Below are 21,047 nucleotides of genomic sequence, written 5' to 3'. Positions count from 1 at the left end.
TGATACACTCCTAATACATATAATCTCATACAGCCATTTAGCACAGGAGAACCCTTGATGGTGAGAGGTGGAAGTGTAGGATGTGTTTCTTGCATTTAAAATATCACTTAATATAAATTCGTCTGGGCAAAGGAAAAACGATATTCAAAGCAAAATTGAAAAGACCTCCATTGGCTCAGGAAGGTTAATGCATGAATAAAAATCCTAAAAAAAAGAAATTTGAGTAAGCCATTGTATCACTGCCATTTTAGCCTCACAAAAGCTTACCAAAAACAGCCCCAAATTGCACTTAATTGCCCATAATTGCAGGGGCGTTGCAATGTTGAGCTGTTGGGTCACGGAGCGTATTTCCAGGCCTTATTTTCCACCTCAGCCGCCTGCATTTGCCATCACGAATACTCCAGAATAACAGACTTGTGTGATAAACAACAAACCCGCGCGTCATGTACCTACCATGATTTTACAGGGAGGCTGAGATGCGATTTTCCGAGCGCTTGCCGTGGTTCCCGATTTCGTTGCACCTCCTTCATAGCGATTTATTCTGTACGTCACTACTTAACATCCTCTTTCAGTAATTAATTCTACACTTCACACCTTAATGTCCTCTCTCAGTGATTAATTCTGTACAACACTATTTAATATCCTCTTCGGCGATTAATTCTGCACTTCACACCTTAACGTTCTCTCTCAGTGATTAATTCTGCACTTCACTCCCTAATATCCTCTTCCTCAGCGATATATTCTCCATTTCACTCCACAATATGCTCACTCAACGATTAATTCTGCAGTTCACACCTTAATATCCTTTCTCAGCTTTTTATTCTCCAGTTCACTCCTTAATATCCCCTTACAGTGATTAATTCTGCACTTCACTCCCTAATATTCTCTTCCATAGCGATTTATTCTCCAGTTCACTTCATAATATCCTCTCTCGACGATTTATTCTGCACTTCACTCCTTAATATCCTCTCCCTCAGTGATTTATTTTGCACCTTTTAATAACCTCTTCTACTTTATTGATCTTAACTATATCGGTATCTTAAAATTATCGAGTGTACATAACGTCAAGAGAACATGAGGGTGTAACAGTTATAATAAATCGCAAAGAGAAAGGCAATACGAACCCCTAATGCTTAGAATTCGGTCCTCAAAATCTCATTCTCATCAGCATAAATTTCAAAGTGCTTCTCCCTTGGTGATATACGGGATGAACAATATGTAACACTTCATTTCCACTCCGCCAGGCTCTACCTCCTTTCCATTGCACTTCTTCGTGACTAGCGCCACAATTTAGCGTAAGTCTCTTGTTACAGCCAAGTACTAAAGATAGATAGAAATTTTAGGCCAAGCTAGAGTGAGCAGCGTACAGAATAATATGACAACAAATTACTCTCCCCACTTACGAAGGAGAAAGGTGAAGTTCCCTACATAGTCTGCTAACTCTACACCTTTTCCATTGCACTTCTTCGTGACTAGCACCACAATTTAGCGCCAGTCTCTTGTTACAGCCAAGCATTTAAGATAGACAGATGAGAATTTTAGGCCAAGTTAAAGTGAGGAGAGTAGAATGACTAATATGAACACAAATTACTCTCTCCACTTACGAAGGAGAAAGATGAAGTTCCCTACATATTCTGCTGAGTACACACCCTTTCCATTGCACTTCTTCGTGACTAGTTAGCCTAAGAGTCTTGTTACAGCCAAGCATTTAAGATAGACAAACAGGAATTTTAGGCCAGGTTAAAGTGAGCAGGGCATAGTGAGTAATATGACTTTTCCATTGCACTTCTTCGTGACTAGCACAATAAATTAGCGTAACTCTCTTGTTATAGCTAAGCATTTAAGAGACAGATGGGAATTTTGGCCAGGTAAAAGTGAGCAGGGTATAGTGAAGATTATGACAACAAAATACGCTCCCCATTTACGAGAGAAAAAAAGTGAAGATTTCGTCCCATTCTAGTGACCTGGATCCACTAAACCACAGGGGAAAATTGGCGCCCATTAACTTTCCCCATGGTTGACGTGGTGGTGGCTAATGGTCAAGGCTTGTGGGATGGATAGGACTTTATTCTTCCTGCCAGCGACAAAGGAGGCCCCTAACACCTCTTCTTTAGCGATTTATTTTTGGATAATGGTGGTTGATGTAATTTTGTACTTTAAGATAGTTTAGTTTTTATTTATTTTTGTTTTATTATGAACCAGAGAGGGTTAGGTTTAGGCCTCTACTTACATCGGTTAAGAGACTCCCTAACACCTCTTCTTTAGCGATTTATTTTCGGATATGGCTGGTTGATATAATTTTGTATTTTAAGATAGTTTTTTTCTTTTATTTTGTACCATAGAGGGTTAAGTTTAGGCCCCTACTTTCATCGGTTAAGGAGACTCCTTAACACCTCATCCTAAGCGATATATTTTTGGATATGGCCTACTATTTTAATTTTATACGTTATTTATGAAGACTATAGTGACAAGCAGAATTATTTAAGTAATGAATGAGAGGATGCTAAGGTGTGATAAGCAAAATAAATCGCTTAGGAAGAGGTGTAAGGGAGACTCAGATCGTCTGGCACAGGCTGGAATACTAGACTTATCTCGACCATGAGAGGGAGTTAGCTGCTCGTGAATAGAGAGTGGATGGTCAAGGTTTGTGTGATGGTTAGGGGAGGGAAAAGTGGGCAGAGGATGGGAGGCTGGGTGGTTGAATTAACAGGCCTGAGTAGCGAGTGAGTGGCCAAGGTTTGTGGGGGAAAGGAGCAGAGTTAAGGGCAGGTGTGGAAGAAGATTGCTCATCATAGGCTCGACTGATGCATAGCTGAAGGGAAAATGCTAAAGAGGGTCTATTGATGCATAGCTGAAGGGAAAAGGCTCATCAATGGGTCGATTGATGCAAAGGTAAAGAGAAAGGGCTCAAGAGGGTCGATTGATACATAGCTAAAGGGAAAATGCTCATCAAAGGGTCGATTGATGCACAGCGGAATGGAAAATGCTCAAGAGGGTCGATTGATGTATAGCTGAAGGGAAAATACACATCATACGGTCGATTGATGCATAGCTGAGGGGAAAAGGCTCATCAAAGGGTCGATTGATACATTTATGAACACAGGAAGATATACGTCTAGGGAAGAAGAATAAATTGAAGAGGGAAAGGAGGCGGAATATGAAAAATTGGACAGGAACCGTATGAATATAAAGGAAATGTCTGTCTGTCTGTCTGAAGAGAATGTTTGTCTACCTGTCTTTCCGTCTATTTGCTGTCTGTCTATCTGTCTGTCTGTGGAAGTCGAGGGGATGCATAATGAACTCTCTAAACAGCTCAAATAGGTGAATTTTCACGGCGGATTTAAGTATATGTATTACAGTTGGTAAAGAAATGCCCTCTGATGGCCAATGAGTTATATACATATTTCATTAACTCTTCCACTCTAACATAATTCTCTTACTCTAAAAGGGAGTATGGTAGTAGCAAGAACAACACAAGAGACATCATGGTAGTGAGAGGGAGAATGGGTCACGAGACAGCCAGCAGAGATAGCACGAAAGACAAGTAAGATCACGAAAGGAAGAGATATTCGTGTGTGCACCAGGAAGAGAAAAGCATGGCGAGGAATTATAGTGAAAACAGGAAGACTACAAAGACGTGAGAGGCCTAGGAAAAAGTGGAAAGAAGGAAGGAAATAAAAGGATGGAAAAAAGAATCCAGGAAGACCGCAGTTTATGAGAATATGTTACCGGTATGTATGGCAGTGGTGAAGCGCGGTAAAGAACGGTCACAAGAAAGGCGGAAGGCGGGAATTACGATGAAAGTGGGTCAGAAAAAAATGAGAGAGAGAGAGAGAGAGAGAGAGAGAGAGAGAGAGAGAGAGAGAGAGAGTTTTCACTAAAATAGTCATGGTGATCTCAATGCTGCCTCATATACTCGTCCAAATATAACTCGAGCAATAGCCATGAAACTCTTGATTATGCTGCCCCCTGTGAGAGAACACACACACACACACACACACACACACACACACACACACACACACACACACACACACACACACACACACACACACACACACACACACACACACACACACACACACAGATCATTAGTGTGTAACCTAAACCAACATAGCCCATGCCTCCCCTAACTGCTCACGTTTGGAGGTGCTCGTGCAAGACTGTCAATAAATCATGTAAATAAGAATGTTCAGAGAGAGAGAGAGAGAGAGAGAGAGAGAGAGAGATTAAGCTCTGAGTGTAAAAATAAGTGGATAAGTATGGGAAGGGAAGCGAGAACTCTTAAACTCATTGCATTTCCGTGATTTAAAGAGAATATTACCCTTCCCCCCACGATTATAATAATATTTGTTTTTATCTCTGGTTGGGATTTCTTTTGCTGAGTAGAATTTCTCTCTCTCTCTCTCTCTCTCTCTCTCTCTCTCTCTCTCTCTCTCTCTCAGACAAGAATTACTATTATAAACCATGTATTTTATACTGCAATGGCTAGATATGTATGTAAAGTAGCATTGAAATCACTATAGCATTAGTCACTCTCTCTCTCTCTCTCTCTCTCTCTCTCTCTCTCTCTCTCTCTCTCTCTCTCTCTCTCTCTCTCTCTCTCATAATCCCTAATCACTTTCTAGGAACTATACGGTCTGTGTGGCCTATGTAACTGTCTCTAGCTCTCTCCAACCACCCCAACACTCTTCCTTGCACACCTGCCACGTACTTTCCCGTAATAAATGAATGTTAATGGATCACCAGCTGGCATATGGCTCTTCCTTTAATCTCCAGCTTTCTCCTTTTTACTCGCTCAGGTTTCCCATATTCTTTGCCTCAGTCTTCTTGTCTTAGGTCTTCTTGCTGCCTTTTCCCCAGGTTGATGATACGAATTATAGGGTCTGCATTCGAGGGGTGGTTGGTTAACGAATTATAGGGTCTGCATTCGAGGGATGGTTGGTTATTGCTTACATAATGCCACCCAGGTAGGAGCGACTGGCTAACTTAACCTTAAATATCTGTAATAATTATCGCAAGCCCCCGTAATTACCTGACGAGGCGAGGACTGAATGCTGTATGTTATGTATGTATGGCTATGTGTGTGTATAAATTTATACACCCATGCATGTGTATGTACGTTTGTATGTATGTATGTATATATGTATGTACGAATATGTATGTATGTAACCTAATGCTTCACACGCAGAATCCCTTTTCTTTAAGTCTCCCTTTAAGAAGAAGGAAATCGTCTGTGCATTAGTAAATAAAGGGAAAAAAGGATTCAAAGATAGAGAGAGAGAGCTTCTAAAGGGATCACTGTGCGAGGTATCTATAAAATCTTCGTCGAGAGAGAGAGAGAGAGAAGCACGTGTGTGTTTGTTTCTGTGACTGTGATCGACCTTGGCACACTTTGCTGTTTGAGTCTGCTTGCACCACACACACACACACACACACACACACACACACACACACACACACACACACACACACACACAAATCATGCACACTCATATTTAAAGTCAGTCACAAATCTGTACAACAATTCATGTTTGGTAAGTTCACACACACACACACACACACACACACACACACACACACACACACAAATCATGCACACTCATATTTAAAGTCAGTCACAAATCTGTACAACAATTCATGTTTGGTAAGTTCACACACACACACACACACACACACACACACACACACACACACACACACACACACACACACACACACACACACACACACACACACACACACACACACACTTCCCTTCTCCTGCATGCACAATCATTACAATTCTTATACCTAACCAGTGCATGACTCAACCCCCCATTCCACGTATCATGGAGTTTTGCCTCATTAGCCCTGTCCTTCGCTTAGCTAGCCCATTTAAACACAAGGACGCCTGTTATTTCATTCTTTCTTCCATCAAGCAATTTTGTTCATACTGTCCTCTTTTTCAGCGATATTCATCTAGGAAAAGCTTTATTTTACTTTATTTTTCCTATATAAATAGTTCTTTTTCAACACGACAAGGATCCGTAACTCCTCTCAGCCCCATTGATGACCAAGTGTAGTAAAATTAGCGGGATTTTTCTTTGTTATGTGTCCGACTCTGGGCATGGACTTCACAGCCTGTTCCCGTGGTCCAGCTGTCCTCCTACATACCATACACTTCTAACTAGCTACCAAGGAGACTCACTTCTCCCTCATAGCCAGTACCAGCTTAATTTCATGCACCCGCGGCTAATTATTCAAGGTGTGTGAGTGGACCAGTTCCCTCAGGTGAACACAGACCGATTATAGTTGCAGCGAGAGATGGATATGACCTCCTCAGAGTGGTTACCTGCGTCCTTCTTCCCCCATTCTGATAATTACACTTTTTTCACGAAGTTATATTTCCTGTGTTTCCTAGCCTTCAATAATTACTCATATTTTCTTGCATTTTCTTGTGTACCGCATAACAAATGGCCGCTCTCAGGCTCCAATGACCCACTCTAAGGTCCTTCTTCTCGCCAGGTAAGGAGGCTCCGTAGCACCTCTTCCTCCGCGATTTAGTTTAGGAATTGATTGGTTAATATCCCTTCTATTTTTGGTTAATGTCTGGGGTGGTTAATATCCAACACGTTATCCATGCAGAGTAGGACGATACTGAAGAGATATGAGTAACACGGAATGGGAGACTAAATTTTTAAACAGAAATTTATGGAATGCCTTTTTTTTTTTTTTTTTTTTTACAGAAATTCATGGATAACCTATTTTTTGACCGAAATCTATGGAACACTTGATTTTTGACGGCAGTTTAAGGAACACCTAATTTTTGAAAGAAATTTACGAAGCTTCCAATGTTGACAGAAATTTATGGAGCATCTAATTCTTGACAGTCATGTATGAAACTTTTTTTTTTCTTTTGATAAATTTATGGACTGCCTAATTTTTGCTAGTCGTTAATGGAAAACCTAATTATTGACGGCAATTTATGGGGCAGCTGATTAAAAAATATATATGAAACACAGGTAAACAATTGGTTCTGTGGGGCCGTCCTAAGTACAGTTCAGGTCATACACCGTGTAGGGAAACGGCGCCCCCTTGTGGTAGACACCGCCTCACCTGGATTGGATCAAGGTGCTTCCCACGGCGAGGTACAGGGAAATAAGACCAGCTTTCGATACCGTGCACCTGCGTGTTTTAATCTGAGGCGCTGATGGGAACGCTACAGGTGTCATTTGCTGGGGGGAGAGGATTCACAAGACTATATTCAAGGTTCATGTTGAAAGCAGGGCAGGGGACAGGAATTCTTCTATCGACTCTACACACGGTAAAAAAAAAAAAAAAAAAAAAAAAAAAAAAAAGTATGGTGCAGGAGAGGACCGATGATGTATGAAACGATCAGTGTAGCTTGTGCAGTACCTGGAAAATTAATTATCATCTGAATATGCATCCAGTAACAATATCAACCATAAATTGTCACATGAAACCTACCTATGACATACAACAAGGGGGAAAATCATCAAATATTTCTAGAGTCCATCGTCCCAGGCGTCAAATGGTTTCTGCTCAAATGTGCACCGATGTTTTTTATTTTTATTTTGTTCGTGTGTACAGTGAAAGACACAACTACCTTCCTAGTTTCGTCCAAAGATAATGTACACCTGGAGAAATACAATGAAACCCCCGTCTCTACTAGTGCGTGTTGCAAATGGTTCGATTCTTCCGCTATATATTCGTCAGACTTTGGGAAGATAGTTGTGTCTTTCACTGTACATTGTAAAGACTGAGCCAATGAATTCTCTGTACTTCTCCTCCAACTCGACAGATCTATCCTGAATAAAATCGCTGAGGTATCGAGACTCAACTATGACCTCGGGCTGAGAGGGTTGATGTCCCTGGTTGGCGTGGTTTGCGTCTGAGGCTGAGTAAAAATAGACGATCATTAAAAAATCCAGGAAGCCGGAGAAGTACGTGACCAGAGAAACGGAGGATTACAAGGCAGAAAATGAGAAATATTTAGAACAAGCTGGACAGGTACGAGGCCGGAAAGATTGAGGAAGGGCGTGGAGAAAGACAAATGAGGAAAAATGTAGAGAAAAATGAAGAAGTGGAGAAAGACAAATGAAAGAAATGTAGAGGGAAATGAAAAGTTACAATAATGAAAAAAAAAGAAAAGAAAAAGAGAATATTTAGATTACATTTCACAGACACAAGGACAAGAAGACTGAGGAAGGGCGTGGAAAAAGACGAATGAGAGAGAGAGAGAGAGAGAGAGAGAGAGAGAGAGAGAGAGAGAGAGACCAGAAAAATAATTACGAAGCAGAAAAAGGAAAAATATAGAATAAACTCGATAGGCACAAAGACATGAAATTTGAGGAAAGGCTGGAGACTGAAAGACAAATAAGAAAAAAGTATATTGCAAGAAAATGAAGACTGGGATAAATAGGAGGAAGAAAGAAGTTACGACTCAGAAAAAAAGAGGACTGTCTAGAATAATCCGGATTGACACAAGGACAGAAAGGGTGAGGGAGGAACTGGAGACTGGCTGACGAAAAAATAAATAAATAAATAAGATAAATAAAATAAAGCAAGAATTCGATATGCTCAGTTAAGGAAAGAAAAAATAAGATGATTCCAGAAAATTTGTTGTTATTATTATTATTATTATTATTATTATTATTATTATTATTATTATTATTATTATTATTACTACTACTACTATTACTACTACTACTACTACTACTACTACTACTACTGCTACTACTACTACTGCTACTACTACTACTGTTTTTATTATTACCAGCCGCGATAGGGAGGCTCATATTGTTTTCAGTTTGTCTTTGTGTGTGTGTCTGTGTGTCTGTTAGCAAGATAAGTTCGCAACCGCTCAAGATATCATCACAAAATATTACGGGCGTGTAGTAGGGATGAAAATCTCCTACGAGTTCAAAATTGGTCAAAGTAGGTCAAGATCAAGGTCATATTCCGATCCGCACTATATATGTATCGACTTGCGGCTGGTGTGACGCCCCTCTTGGGTGGGCCTCTAGTTATTATTATTATTATTATTATTATTATTATTATTATTATTATTATTATTATTCTGTAGTGACGAGGTTAGGAATAGTCTCCATTAACACCCTCACAGCCTCATTTTTCTCCTAAACTGAAGAAAATCGTCTGAGGAAGCAGGAATAAATCAGTGAACTACATCCGTTAAGGGTTACGAGACTTGATGAACACTTGGCCTGGTAAATGGATTTTTGTGGCTGTCACTTTCACCCACACGGCCCACACTAACAGCCTGAGATCCCTTCCTCTCTCTCTCTCTCTCTCTCTCTCTCTCTCTCTCTCTCTCTCTCTCTCTCTCTCTCTCTCTCTCTCTCTCTCTCACACACACACACACACACAACGTTCATATTCTGATTTACTATTGAATATGTATGTTGGAGTCATACAAATCGGTGTGTGTGTGTGTGTGTGTGTGTGTGTGTGTGTGTGTGTGTGAGAGAGAGAGAGAGAGAGAGAGAGAGAGAGAGAAGGGGGGAAATAAACCATAACAATACGGGTCCTCTCCCTAAAAGAATGTGACCTCCGTCTCCGCCTGTCATTGTGTGCCAGAGGTCGCCAGGGTCAGGGGTCAACGGGGGGGGGTATTGTTTTACACTTTTCGCCCTCCTTTCGCGCCACTTTGCCAACACCACTGCCACACTTACACCCTTTTCTTGCCCACTTTGTGTCTACACCTTCTCTTACATCTCGAGACACCCCCATTTCTTGCCCACTTTTCGTCTACACCTTCTCTTACTTCTCGAGACACTGACACCTTTTCTCCTTCACTTTGCATCTACACCTCTTACTTCTCGAGACTTACACCCTTTTCTCGCCCACTTTGCATCTACACCTTTTTTCTCGAGACACTTACACCCATTTCCCACCCATTTATCGCCTACACCTTCTTCTACTTTCTGGGAAGCTGAGAGGGACTATTTTAAGTGTTGATATTGGCGTTACTGATCAGATCCGCTGCCTGGCTATACAAACGTCCCTCAGCTCCCCTCCTTATGATCAGAGAGTGGGGCTGTGGACTGCAGGAGGAGGAACTTCAGCCTGCAGTTCACTGGGTTTACATTCAGAAGAGGTTGAGGTTGTTACTGCCACTACTACTACTACTACTACTGCTACTACTACCACTACTACTACTACTACTACTGCTGCTGCTGCTGCTGCTGCTGCTATTACTACTACGACACAACCATTGGGTCTTACTGTAGATGGCATAGGATGAATCGTATCACCTCTTCCGTAGCGATTTATTTTACACATTACACTCTAACATTCATTTGTACGGAACTTTTTTCCTTTTAATATAAACATAATTCGAATCAACAACACAAAATAGTTTATTAAGGTCCATCGTGCAGAATAAGTAGCTAAGGAAGAGGTGTTTGCGAATCTCTCTCTCTCTCTCTCTCTCTCTCTCTCTCTCTCTCTCTCTCTCTCTGCCCTTGCATCACATCACCCTCCCATCACATCATTTTCACTTTCTATCGCTCAGTCAATTTTGTCCATAGATTTTTGAAAACTATAACATGCCTTTTTCTAATCTCATAAAGTCCCATTACATCCTTCAGTTAAATCACATTGGAGTTGGATTTGACTAGTAACCAAGGAGACTCATATTTTGCCTCATACCCAAGATTTACTGAATTTTATGCATCCATTACTGAGGATTGAAATTGAGTCGGATTTGACTAGTAACCAAGGAGACTCGTCTTTTACCTGTCACCCAAGGCTTACTGAATTTTATGCATCCATGACAGAGGACTTATGAATGGAATTTGACTAGTAACCAAGGAGACTCAATTTTTCTTCATACCCAAGACTCAGTTTTATGCACCTGTAATTGAGCCTTCAAGTGACCCAGTTCCTTCAGATAATTACAATATCTTTTTTAGTGAAAGAACAATGGAAATCTTCACTAAAACAATGGATATTTTTGGTGATTTGACACATTTTTCATTTAAATTTGCGTCATCTGAAGGAAATATTCAAAACTCATTCGTATCAACACTCACCATTTCTTCTGGGCGGGCTCGGCGTTGGGTGTATTCGGTCCTGCAGCGTCAGTGGGAGTAGCGCCGTATTGGTTGGTCTTCGAAGCATCCAACACCCCCTCTGCACCCCCTCTCTCACCCCCGTCTCCGAATCTCTCATATTTAGGCATTTTGGTCTGTGCTTCACGTTCCCTCCGCTCGGGGATGAATTTTTAGACGAAGAGGCTGAGAATATCCAGGGAGCAAGATAGAGTTGAGCTTCTGCTGTTGTCAGGCTTGGAGATGAAGCTTTAGAGGATGAAGAGCTGAGAAATATCGTCCAGAGAGCAAGACAGAGATGAGCTTCTGTTGTTGTCGCTGGCTTGGAGATGGAGCTTTAGAGGACGAAGAGCTGAGAAATCGTCCAGAGAGCAAAATAAAGGGTTGAGATTCTGCTGTTGTCAGTGGCTTAGAGATGGAGCCTTAAATGACGAAGAGCTGAGAAATATCGTCCAGGGAGCAAGACAGAGCTAAGATATCTGCTTTCCTAGTGGGTTGCGATGCGTGTGTATTTTGACGACGAAGAGGGCGACAAAATTCGTCTTTGGACTGGAGTTAAATGCAGTTATAATTCCGCTGTGTCAGAAGCCAGTGGGGTCTGTTTTTAACCACTATGCGAGGACATGCTACTCATACCACTTCTTAACTAATAATTTTTCCAGTAATTGCCATGTAACGGTTCGATTTGGCAGTTTAAAATATGAATGAAAGGAAGATTGGTGTGTTTCCCTTGACGGCTACAGCTCCAGTTATTTTTCAAGAGTCAAAAAAGTTCTATATCATTTTTTTCCTCGAGGTTTTGCAGTGGCTTTCTCACGATGACAGTTCAGCGCATCAGCTTGGCGTAAGAGTTTGATGGTGAAATGAACGCAAAATTGGTCTGGCGTCCTTGGTACTCTCTGTAAATTTTGGTATCAGATTTCTTACACTCAGGATATTGCAGTGGTTTTAATTAACGATATTAGGGAATCGACAACTGTTTTTCCTTTCCTCTGTGCTGTGTTTTTCTCGTGGCTAATCGTCCTAAATCGTCCTCTGATTGGTTCTTTTAAGGGATGTATGAAAGTAAAAAAATCGTCCGTCTTTCTCAACACTAAGGACTCAGGGTATATTTCAGAGCCAATGGAGTTTGATATCAAGTCTGTCACAAGGTATTTTTCAGCAGTTCTTTTTGCTATAACACTTCACTGTAACTATGTGAAAGAACGAATGGAAGCAAATTTTCGTGTGTCCTTGTGCATAACTTTGACTAGGCAATATTTTCCGGAAAGTTAGTAAGATTTCCAGTTCGATTTGCAACTCACAATATTTTGGAGTGGTCACAGAATTCAGTAGTGTGTTTTTTTTTTCACGACAGAATCTCAATATATCTGTTTGTGAGGCAAATGAAAGTACAATTGGTCTATCCTTACCGGTATCAACACTCCGATATATATATATTTTTTAGAGTAATAGAATTTTGCAAAAGTCAGAGTTTTGCAGTAATTTTCTCACGGTAACAGTTCAATATAAGAGTCTGAGAGATGGATGAAAGCAAAATTCGTCTGTTCCTCTATGCAACTTTGTCTCGGGGATATTTTTCAGGAAGTCAGTAAAGTTTGCTTATTAAATTTGCCACTCACAGGATTTTGCGATAGTTGTTCGTTATAATTTTTCCTTCCCCGCGAGAACAGTTTGATGTATTAATTTTTGAGGTGAATGAAAGGGAAATTGATCTGTCTTTCTACGCAACTCCGTCTCTTGTGCTTCCGTGACGTCAACTCTCACAGCGTCCACGTCTCGCTGCCTCGGCGTCACACACAACACTCCCGAGCCGCCCAGCGTTATCCAACAGTATTCTCCCTCTCTTTTTGCTCTTTTTTGCTCTTTTTGTGTGGCGTGGGTGATATCACAGTCCGGCGGTCGACAGCCAACGCACGCAAGGCGATGTGGTGTGCCAGGGAGAAGTGGAGCGAGGAGATAATTACCCTACACACGCCTTCCTCGTTTTCCTTTTTCCCCTCCTTTGTTTTTCACTTTATTCGTATTTTTTCTATTTTACTTCCACTTCCACGCTGTGTCTCGAAATTTTCCCCCTTTTCCCTCTTGTGTTTTGCGTTATTATTTTCCTTTTTATTTCCTCTTCCACCTTCTCAGTCTCGAAATTTCCTCCTTTTTTCCCTTCACTTCTTCGTTTTTCGCTATTCCTCTGTCTTTCTCCTCTTCGTTTTTCGTGTCTTCTTGCTGCACTTATTCGTTATTCTCTATAATTTCCTCATCCACCTCTTCTTCAGTCTTTAAACTCACTTTTCTCTTCTTCTTCCTCTAGTCCTTTTTTTTTTCTCTTTCTCTTCTTCTTGTACCCCAGTCTTCAAGTTTCCTCCACCTCCACCTTTTCCTTCCTCCTGTACCTCTTTCTCCTTATCGATGCTACCCTCCTCTCCTCTCCTCTCCCCTCTCCTTACTCTTTCCTTATCATCTCTGCTTTTACCCTTCTGGTGTTGAATGGTGCTATCTAACTCATTCAAAGGTCATTTAAAAGTTGAAATTCAAATCTTTAAACCCATACAGGACGGCACACGTAATGAAGTAGCCAGTTTCGCCCGATAATATTTGATTTTCGAAAGTCCTCCAATGAATTCTTGCCAAAATAAGAGAATGAAATGATAAAAAGTCGTATTACTTGTGTTGTTTCCTGTGAACGTTGTTGAAAAGATGCATAGATGAGAGGCAGTGTGAAGACGCGACTCCAACTGTGAATAAATTGCAAAGTTAGTTATGTGTGGGAGTTGTGGCAAATTCTTGATAGATGGAAATAATTAGATGATAAACGTGGTATTGGTTGATGTTGCTAAGGCTATTTTAGTAGGATAAGTAGCAGAGATGAAAGTGTTTGAGCATGTGGGTCCAGGTAACTGTGGTGGACTTGCGTGGAGGTAGGTGTGGGTGGGAGAGTTGATGGGAGGGTGGTGGAGCGCGCGTGTGTTCCGTAGCACGTGCTGAGACCGAGTGAGAGTCTGCACGCGCCTTCTGTGTGTGTGTGTGTGTGTGTGTGTGTGTGTGTGTGTGTGTGTGTGTATGTGTGTGTGTGTGTACAGGAGAGAGTGTGAACAATGGCTATGAGAGAGCGACAGGGAGCAACATACATACATACATGCGTGTGTGTGTGTGTGTGTGTATGTGTGTGTGTGTGTGTGTGTTTGTGTGTGTGTATGTGTGTGTGTGTGTGTGTGTGTGTGTGTGTGTGTGTGTGTGTGTGTGTGTGTGTGTGTGTGTGTGTGTGTTTTCGTAATATGTTTTTATGTATGCATGATGACAACCTTGCCCCATCTCTTAGGTAGGAACTGGGGTTGAGATGATGATGATGATGATGATGATGAAGATGATGATGATGATGACTGTGGCAGCGGTGGTGGTGGTGGTGGTATTGCTGTTGTCGTTGTTGTTGATGATGATGGTGATGATGGCGATGATGATTATGCAAAAAAGGAGCTGTGATGATGGTGATGATGATGATGATAATGATGATGATGATGATTAACACACAATGAGCACAGCATTACAAGCCTTATATGTCTGTGTGTTGCATTGATCGTAAGCTAAATATATACACTGGTCATTGCAACATGTTTTATTTTTAGTATGTGTGTAAGCGATGGAAGAAAATGTATAATGGGGGAAGGTTTATGCAAGACTGTGGCTGAAGGACTAATATGGGAAGAAGAAGAGAGGAGGAGGATGTGGAGGAGGAGGAAGAGAGAGAGGAGGAGGAGGACGATGAGAAAGAGGAGAAGAAGAACAGGACGTAGAAGAAGACAGAACCATACCACTCCTACTTCCACTATTATTATTACTACTACTGCTATTACAACAACTACTATATTACTAGTACTAATAGCAACAACAACAACAACAACAATAATAATAATAATAATAATAGTAAAAATAATAGTGGTAATAGCAGTAGCAGCAGTAGTAGTAGTAGTAGTAGTAGTAGCGGTGGTGGTGGTAGTAGTAACAATAATCTGGGCCAAGTTAAGGTGAAAGAACTATGGAGAGTAGGCACAAACTTTAGTGAGTGTACCTGCCAATTAGATGCGTTGTTATTACATTAGTTGGGTAAGAGTAGTTTTCCCGTCTGCCAGCGTGTCGACTTCTGCTTTCTCTCTCATCATGGTTACCTCACCTCTCGTTGCTCTCGTTAACCCCTGAGAGAGAGAGAGAGAGGGGGGGGGGTGAGGACAGCCTTAGCATTTTCACTAATATGCAGGTCGATCTCTTATATTCCCCACATTTTCTCTTTAGCCATTGCAACATAATATTACATCAGTGTCTGCTCCTCTCATTTACCCACTGGGGCTAATACACATCCCACGCCTCCTGCCCACACCCATCGCTCGAAACGGACGTAAGATGAGATTCACAGACAAACTTACTACGACCTCCTTGCCACGACATATGACATCAAGATCCCGTACTCACAAACGTTCCTACGACCAATCCCTCATCGTATCATACCGTATCCATAGTCACAAACGAACTTAGTCAACTTTCTCCCTTAACAAAGATGACAATTTTGAGGGAAGAAAGAGACTGAGTGATTTCTGCGCTATCCATTCTTAATCATCCCTATACTGTCTCTCTCGTCTCTTACTATCAAACACCTCCCCATGTATGTCTCTGTATATCTTGTATCTTACTATCTCTCATCTCTCCCTGTATCTCACTAACTTACATCTTCCCTATATCTCTAAGTCTTGTAATTTGTATCTTTCAATGCAGGCGTGATGGGCGTGGAGAGGTGCAAGGGCAGTAGCAAAAACAGCAACAGCAGTATGTGGAGCAACAAAAACAGCGCAAATAGACAGCCCTCGGCCCGGTGACAGGACAGCACCATGGTACAGCAACTCCACCACCACCACCACCACCACCAACAGCAACAGCATGGCGGGGACACGAGCATCGAACTGGAGCCCCTCGTGGAAGATGACGACCCGCCACCACGACCACTGCAGACGGATCGGCGCAGACAGGTGGGAAGGGCACACACACACACACACACACACACACACACACACACACACATTTATAGATAGTCTGTTCATCCCTTCCTTTTGCTGTGCTATAATATTCGCATGTTAAGCTTTTCTGTTAGCATTGAGGCCAGATCACCTTGTAAGGATCATAAGGTCTGTGTGATCTGTGCGTCTATGAAACTGTGGTTGTTGCTGTGGCCCCAGGCTTACCCAAACATGACCCGGTGGACTGCAGGCTGAACTTTCCCTTCTCCTGTAGTCTGTCCTCTCTCTTTTGGATGATAGCGAGGGAGTTAAGGGACGTTTGTATACCCAGGCAGTGCTCCCGTTCGGTTATATCAGTGCTACCACGTGAAGGCATCCCTCTAGCACCGTAACTCACCATAACTCTCTCTCTAACCACCACACCACTCTTCCTTGTCACATATGGCACTGCTTTCCCGTAATAATTTAATGCTAATAAGTCAGCATGTGGCAACCAACTTTTACTTCGGTTTCACACAGTTCTTACAGAAGGAAGAATAATGTATAATATCTACGTATAGGATGCCTTTTATGATACTTTTTCCTGTTTTTTTTATTAAGTTCATAAGGTGGCCATATCGAGAAAATGGAGAGTGAGAAACTGACTTAGAGAGTTTGTGACTGAGGCAGATGTGGGGTGAGGAATGAGGAGACCGAGGATGAGATGTAGGGATAGAGTCTGTATTTCCTTGTCACTTACGCAGCAGTATTTCCTTGCCATATATGCAAGTGTATTTCGGTGCCATTTACACAGTTCTACGAATATTTCCTTGCCACTTACGCAGCTTTATTTCCTTGTCACTTACGCAGCTGTACTTCCTTGTCACATACGCAGCTTTAATTCCCGGCTGTATACCCATGTCACTTAGGCAGCTGTATAGTCTAGCCACTTACGCAGCTGTATTTCCATGTCACTTACGCGGCTGTGTTGCCATGTCACTTACGCACCTGTATTTCCATGTCACTTACGCACCTGTATTTCTACGTCACTTTCGCCTGTGTATTTTTCAGACGGTTGAGGATAGCGGTGGCAAGGGCAGGTGTGCGGTGCCTCACGTCGGACTTTTCATGGCTGTGGTGTCCTCCCTGTTCTTCTCCATCTGTTCCCTCCTCGTCAAGGTAAAGGTCATCGTTTTCTCCTTTACTTCCTTTACTTTAACAACACCTCATTTACCCCAATTTGGCCCAGATTTTCGTTCCTTTGAAGCTTATTTCACATAGTTGCAGAAAAGGAAGTATCACAGCTCTATATCCTTCCCCATGGCACTTCTTCGTGACTAGGATTACCTTTCAGTGTTAATCTGTTGCTACAAATGAACCTTGAAGATTAGAGATGGCAAGTTTAGGCCAGGTTAGAGTAGAATAATTTTTTTTAGCCTTTTTTTTTTTTTTCAAGATTTGTATACCCAATAACATTCTGGTGTTTTTTAATACAGTATAATTTACAGGTCCTGGCAGACGTGAGCCCCATGGAGCTGGCTGTGTTTAGATTCGTGGGGATCCTGGTGCCTACCCTCCCGCTGCTGGTGCGACGTGGTGATCCAGCGTTCCCCAGAGGCCGACGCTTTATGCTGGTGCTCCGTGGGGTGGTGGGGTCCACGTCCCTGATGCTGCAGTTCTATGCCTTCAGACACATGCCCTTAGCTGATGCCTCGGTGATCGTGTTTAGCGTGCCCGTTTTCGTGGCTATCTTCGCACGAGTGTTTTTAGGGGAGCCGTGTGGCCTCTTTCACGGTGTGGTTATCGTGTTCACCGTAACAGGTGTCGTGTTAATAGCTCGACCACCGCTACTGTTTGGTTCGCTCTCAGACGCCTATACAACAGAGAACTGGTGGGGTGTGGCAGCAGCTGTAGGAGGCACTGTAGTGGCTGCAAATGTGTACGTAATTCTTAGAGTATTAAAGGGTCTTCATTTCTCTGTGATCATGTTCAATTTTTCGGTAGTCGCCCTTTTTCTTACACCCATAGTCTCTTACTTCTCAGGCGAGCTGTGTTTCCCTCGATGTGGTAAGGAGAGGTACTTGATATTGGCGATTGGCGCGTTTAGTTTTGGCGGGCAGTTTCTCCTAACGCGAGCCTTACAGTTGGAGCAGGCAGGCCCGGTCTCCATCGCCAGGACAGCTGATGTGGTCTTCGCGTTCATATGGCAGGCGCTGTTCTTCCAGGAGCTGCCAGATACGCTGAGTCTCCTAGGCGCTCTGCTGGTCACCTCCTGCGTCCTCCTTACTGGCTTCAGGAAATGGGTCTTGTCCCTTCCAGCAAACTCAGTCACTAGACGCAGGCTTCGCTGCCTCACATGCTGACCTTAACTTGTCTCTACGATGACGCCTGATATATCTAACCCTGGCTACTATCAGGCGGGAAAAAATCGTTTAGTAGTTGCATGGAGAGTGAGAGACTAACTAGGAGAGTACGTGTGAGTGAGGTGGAGGGAAGGAGAGGGAGGGGGAGACTGAGCATAAGAAATACATGAGAGAGGGGACGTGATTTGGGGGATGGCTGAGAGACTAACTAGGAGAGTGTATGTGAGTTAGGTGGAGGGGTGGAGGAACGGGGAGACCGAGGATGAGATGGAGGGAAAGAGGTATATGAGAGAGGGGGTGTAAGTTGGGGGATGGAGATTGAGAGACTAACGAGGAGAGTGTATGTGAGTTAGGAGAGGGAGGAGGAGGCCGAGGAGAAGATGGAGAGATGGAGTAGAGAGGTATATGAGGGAAAGGGGCTTAAATTGGAGAGAGGGCAGCAAAATGGCAGGGGACAGGGCGACATGGAGGCGATTTGTTTGTTGCATACAGGATTACGGCGTCTGATAGATAGTAGCTAAAGTTAGATTTAATTGACGTCCTCGGGCTGAAGTTGCTAAGAATATGGTGTTTGAAGGGGTATGTGTAGGGATAAGGAAGCTCACTAACACCTTCTCCTTAGCGATTTATTTTTGGATATGGCTTGTTAATATCTAGTACGTTATTTATGCAGAGTATGGCAATATTGGAAGGATTTATGTAACACACGAGGACAGTAAGAGGTAAAAGGCAAACTAAATCGCTTAGGAAAAGGTGTTAGGGAACTTCATTAACCGGGGAGAATACGAGCCAAGGTGTAAATGGTGTAACGCTCCTTCTCCACTTCGCTACGCCCACACCAGCAGACTGACCGATCCTAGCAACACATACGATACCGTCAAATGTTTCTGGTGGAGACTGGTGATAGTTGTGGTGATAGTGGTGTACTCTAGGTGTAAGTGGTGATAGTGGTGTAGGTGGTGATGTAGATAGTGATAGTGGTGATGGTGATGGTGAGGTAGATAGTGATGGTGGTGATGGTGATAGTGGTGATGGTGATAGTGGTGTAGGTGGTGATGTAGATAGTGATAGTGGTGATGGTGATGGTGAGGTAGATAGTGATGGTGGTGATGGTGATAGTGGTGATGGTGATAGTGGTGTAGGTGGTGATGTAGATAGTGATAGTGGTGATGGTGATGGTGAGGTAGATAGTGATGGTGGTGATGGTGATAGTGGTGTAGGTGGTGATGGTGCACAGGGTAGATGTAGTGATGTAGATTGGTGATGACGGTGGTTTAGGAGGTAGTGGTGGTGGTGCAAGTGGTGGTGGTGGTAGTAGTGGTGGTAGTGTAGCAGTGTAGTCTAGCTCAGCGTGCCTCACCTCACCAGGTCTCAGGCCCGTCTTCTCGTCAGCTTACAGTAGAGACTTCCTAACACCTCTTCCATAGCGATTTATTCTGCATAATGCTTTAATGTACTCTAATTTGTAGGCCATCACTTTAATATTGGTACGGTGGTGGAGAGGGACGCCTTCACGTGGTGGCACTGATATAACCAGGCGGCTCCACTGCCCTGTTATACAAAAGTCCTCAGCTTCCCCCCTATCCCCCGAAAAGGGATGGTGGGCTGCAGGCTGAGGGTAACTTCAGCCTGCAGTCCACTGGGTTCACGTTTCAGATGAGCCTGGGGTTACTACTACTACTACTTCTACTACTACTACTATCGATAAGTCATAAATAACACACGAGAAACCATTATCGTGCGATATGCAGGAATAAATCGGTATGGAGGGGGTGTTACGGGAGTCTCTTTAACCCATTCAGTCCCATGACATATATTTTAATCTATTCTCAACCCTCTCCGGACGATTTTGAGATGAGGAGGAGAGTTTTTCGAGATCTATGGAATAGATTTAGTTTTCAATAATTCAGTGTTAGAAAACCTTATTAAATAAATGTCTGATAATAGCAAAACACTGAGCACAGATGCAGACGAAAGGATCACCCACACTGCCTTACCCTGGTGCACAAGATTGGGTTATTTCTGTCTGACGGGTTACTGTGGGGAGGATGGGGGAGTGGTATCAAATGTGGGTATGTGGGGGAATGTATTACCTCTTTCCCACCCACCTCACTGTAACTCGTCAGGTAGAAATGGCCCAATTCCTGTACACCAGGGATAAGACAAGGTCTGTCTCTCTTTTATCCACACCTGTACTGTTGTATTCATAGGGAAAGAGACACTATCAGTTTTGCCTACTGTTGTGTCTACTGTTGATGTGATGTATTTCCCTTACTGTCTGAGGCGCTGATGTCTGTGCAAAGGCAGTAAAACAGCTCCATATATAGATGATCCATTGTGACAGGAGAGAGCTTGGGTTCTATATTTACTCTAAGGTTTCAGGCTGCACAGAAAGCTCTCCGAAGATGAGTCCTGTGTGGCCGAAAAGATAGAGAAAATAAAGAAAGCTCTAACCTGTATTTCTCTCCCACTCAGTTTCACATCTCACTAGCACTGGATACCTCAATAGGAAATACGAGCAGACATGCATCGTTATTCATGGCCGCGGCTTTCGTCACTGGACTGTAAGGGTTAACGAAGGAGAACAGGGCCCATCAGAGTCAAGGCCTCTTTTCCTAGTGCCACTCAGA

The 21,047-nt window shown here is 42.8% G+C and overlaps 2 protein-coding genes across 4 annotated transcripts in view; one reads left to right on the top strand and one right to left on the bottom strand.

The window, feature by feature from the left end:
* Positions 1-11,206, bottom strand: part of LOC145396396 (carbohydrate sulfotransferase 7-like) — a 100,341-nt gene extending 89,135 nt beyond the window's left edge. The window contains exon 1 of the mRNA XM_080269787.1: positions 11,058-11,206. Within this exon, the coding sequence (XP_080125913.1) occupies positions 11,058-11,206 (149 nt within the window). The remainder of the gene's footprint in view (positions 1-11,057) is intronic.
* LOC145396368 (solute carrier family 35 member G1-like) overlaps positions 1-20,808 on the top strand; it is a 103,886-nt gene extending 83,078 nt beyond the window's left edge. For 2 of the 3 annotated variants that reach the window (XM_080269761.1, XM_080269762.1), the window contains exons 2-4: positions 15,837-16,087; positions 17,126-17,233; positions 17,563-20,808. In XM_080269761.1, coding sequence (XP_080125887.1) covers positions 15,950-16,087; positions 17,126-17,233; positions 17,563-18,417 — 1,101 coding nt within the window. In that variant the 5' untranslated portion in view covers positions 15,837-15,949 and the 3' untranslated portion in view covers positions 18,418-20,808. The remainder of the gene's footprint in view (positions 1-15,836; positions 16,088-17,125; positions 17,234-17,562) is intronic. The other variant, XR_013896771.1, reaches the window with a different exon arrangement.
* The last annotated feature ends 239 nt before the right edge of the window (positions 20,809-21,047 follow it).

Source organism: Coenobita brevimanus, chromosome 37 (assembly GCF_032717465.1).
Source record: "Coenobita brevimanus isolate Jiangsu-jjx chromosome 37, ASM3271746v2, whole genome shotgun sequence".
Classification (NCBI taxonomy): Eukaryota; Metazoa; Arthropoda; class Malacostraca; order Decapoda; family Coenobitidae; genus Coenobita; species Coenobita brevimanus.
This window is presented reverse-complemented; position numbering and strand designations above follow the sequence as displayed.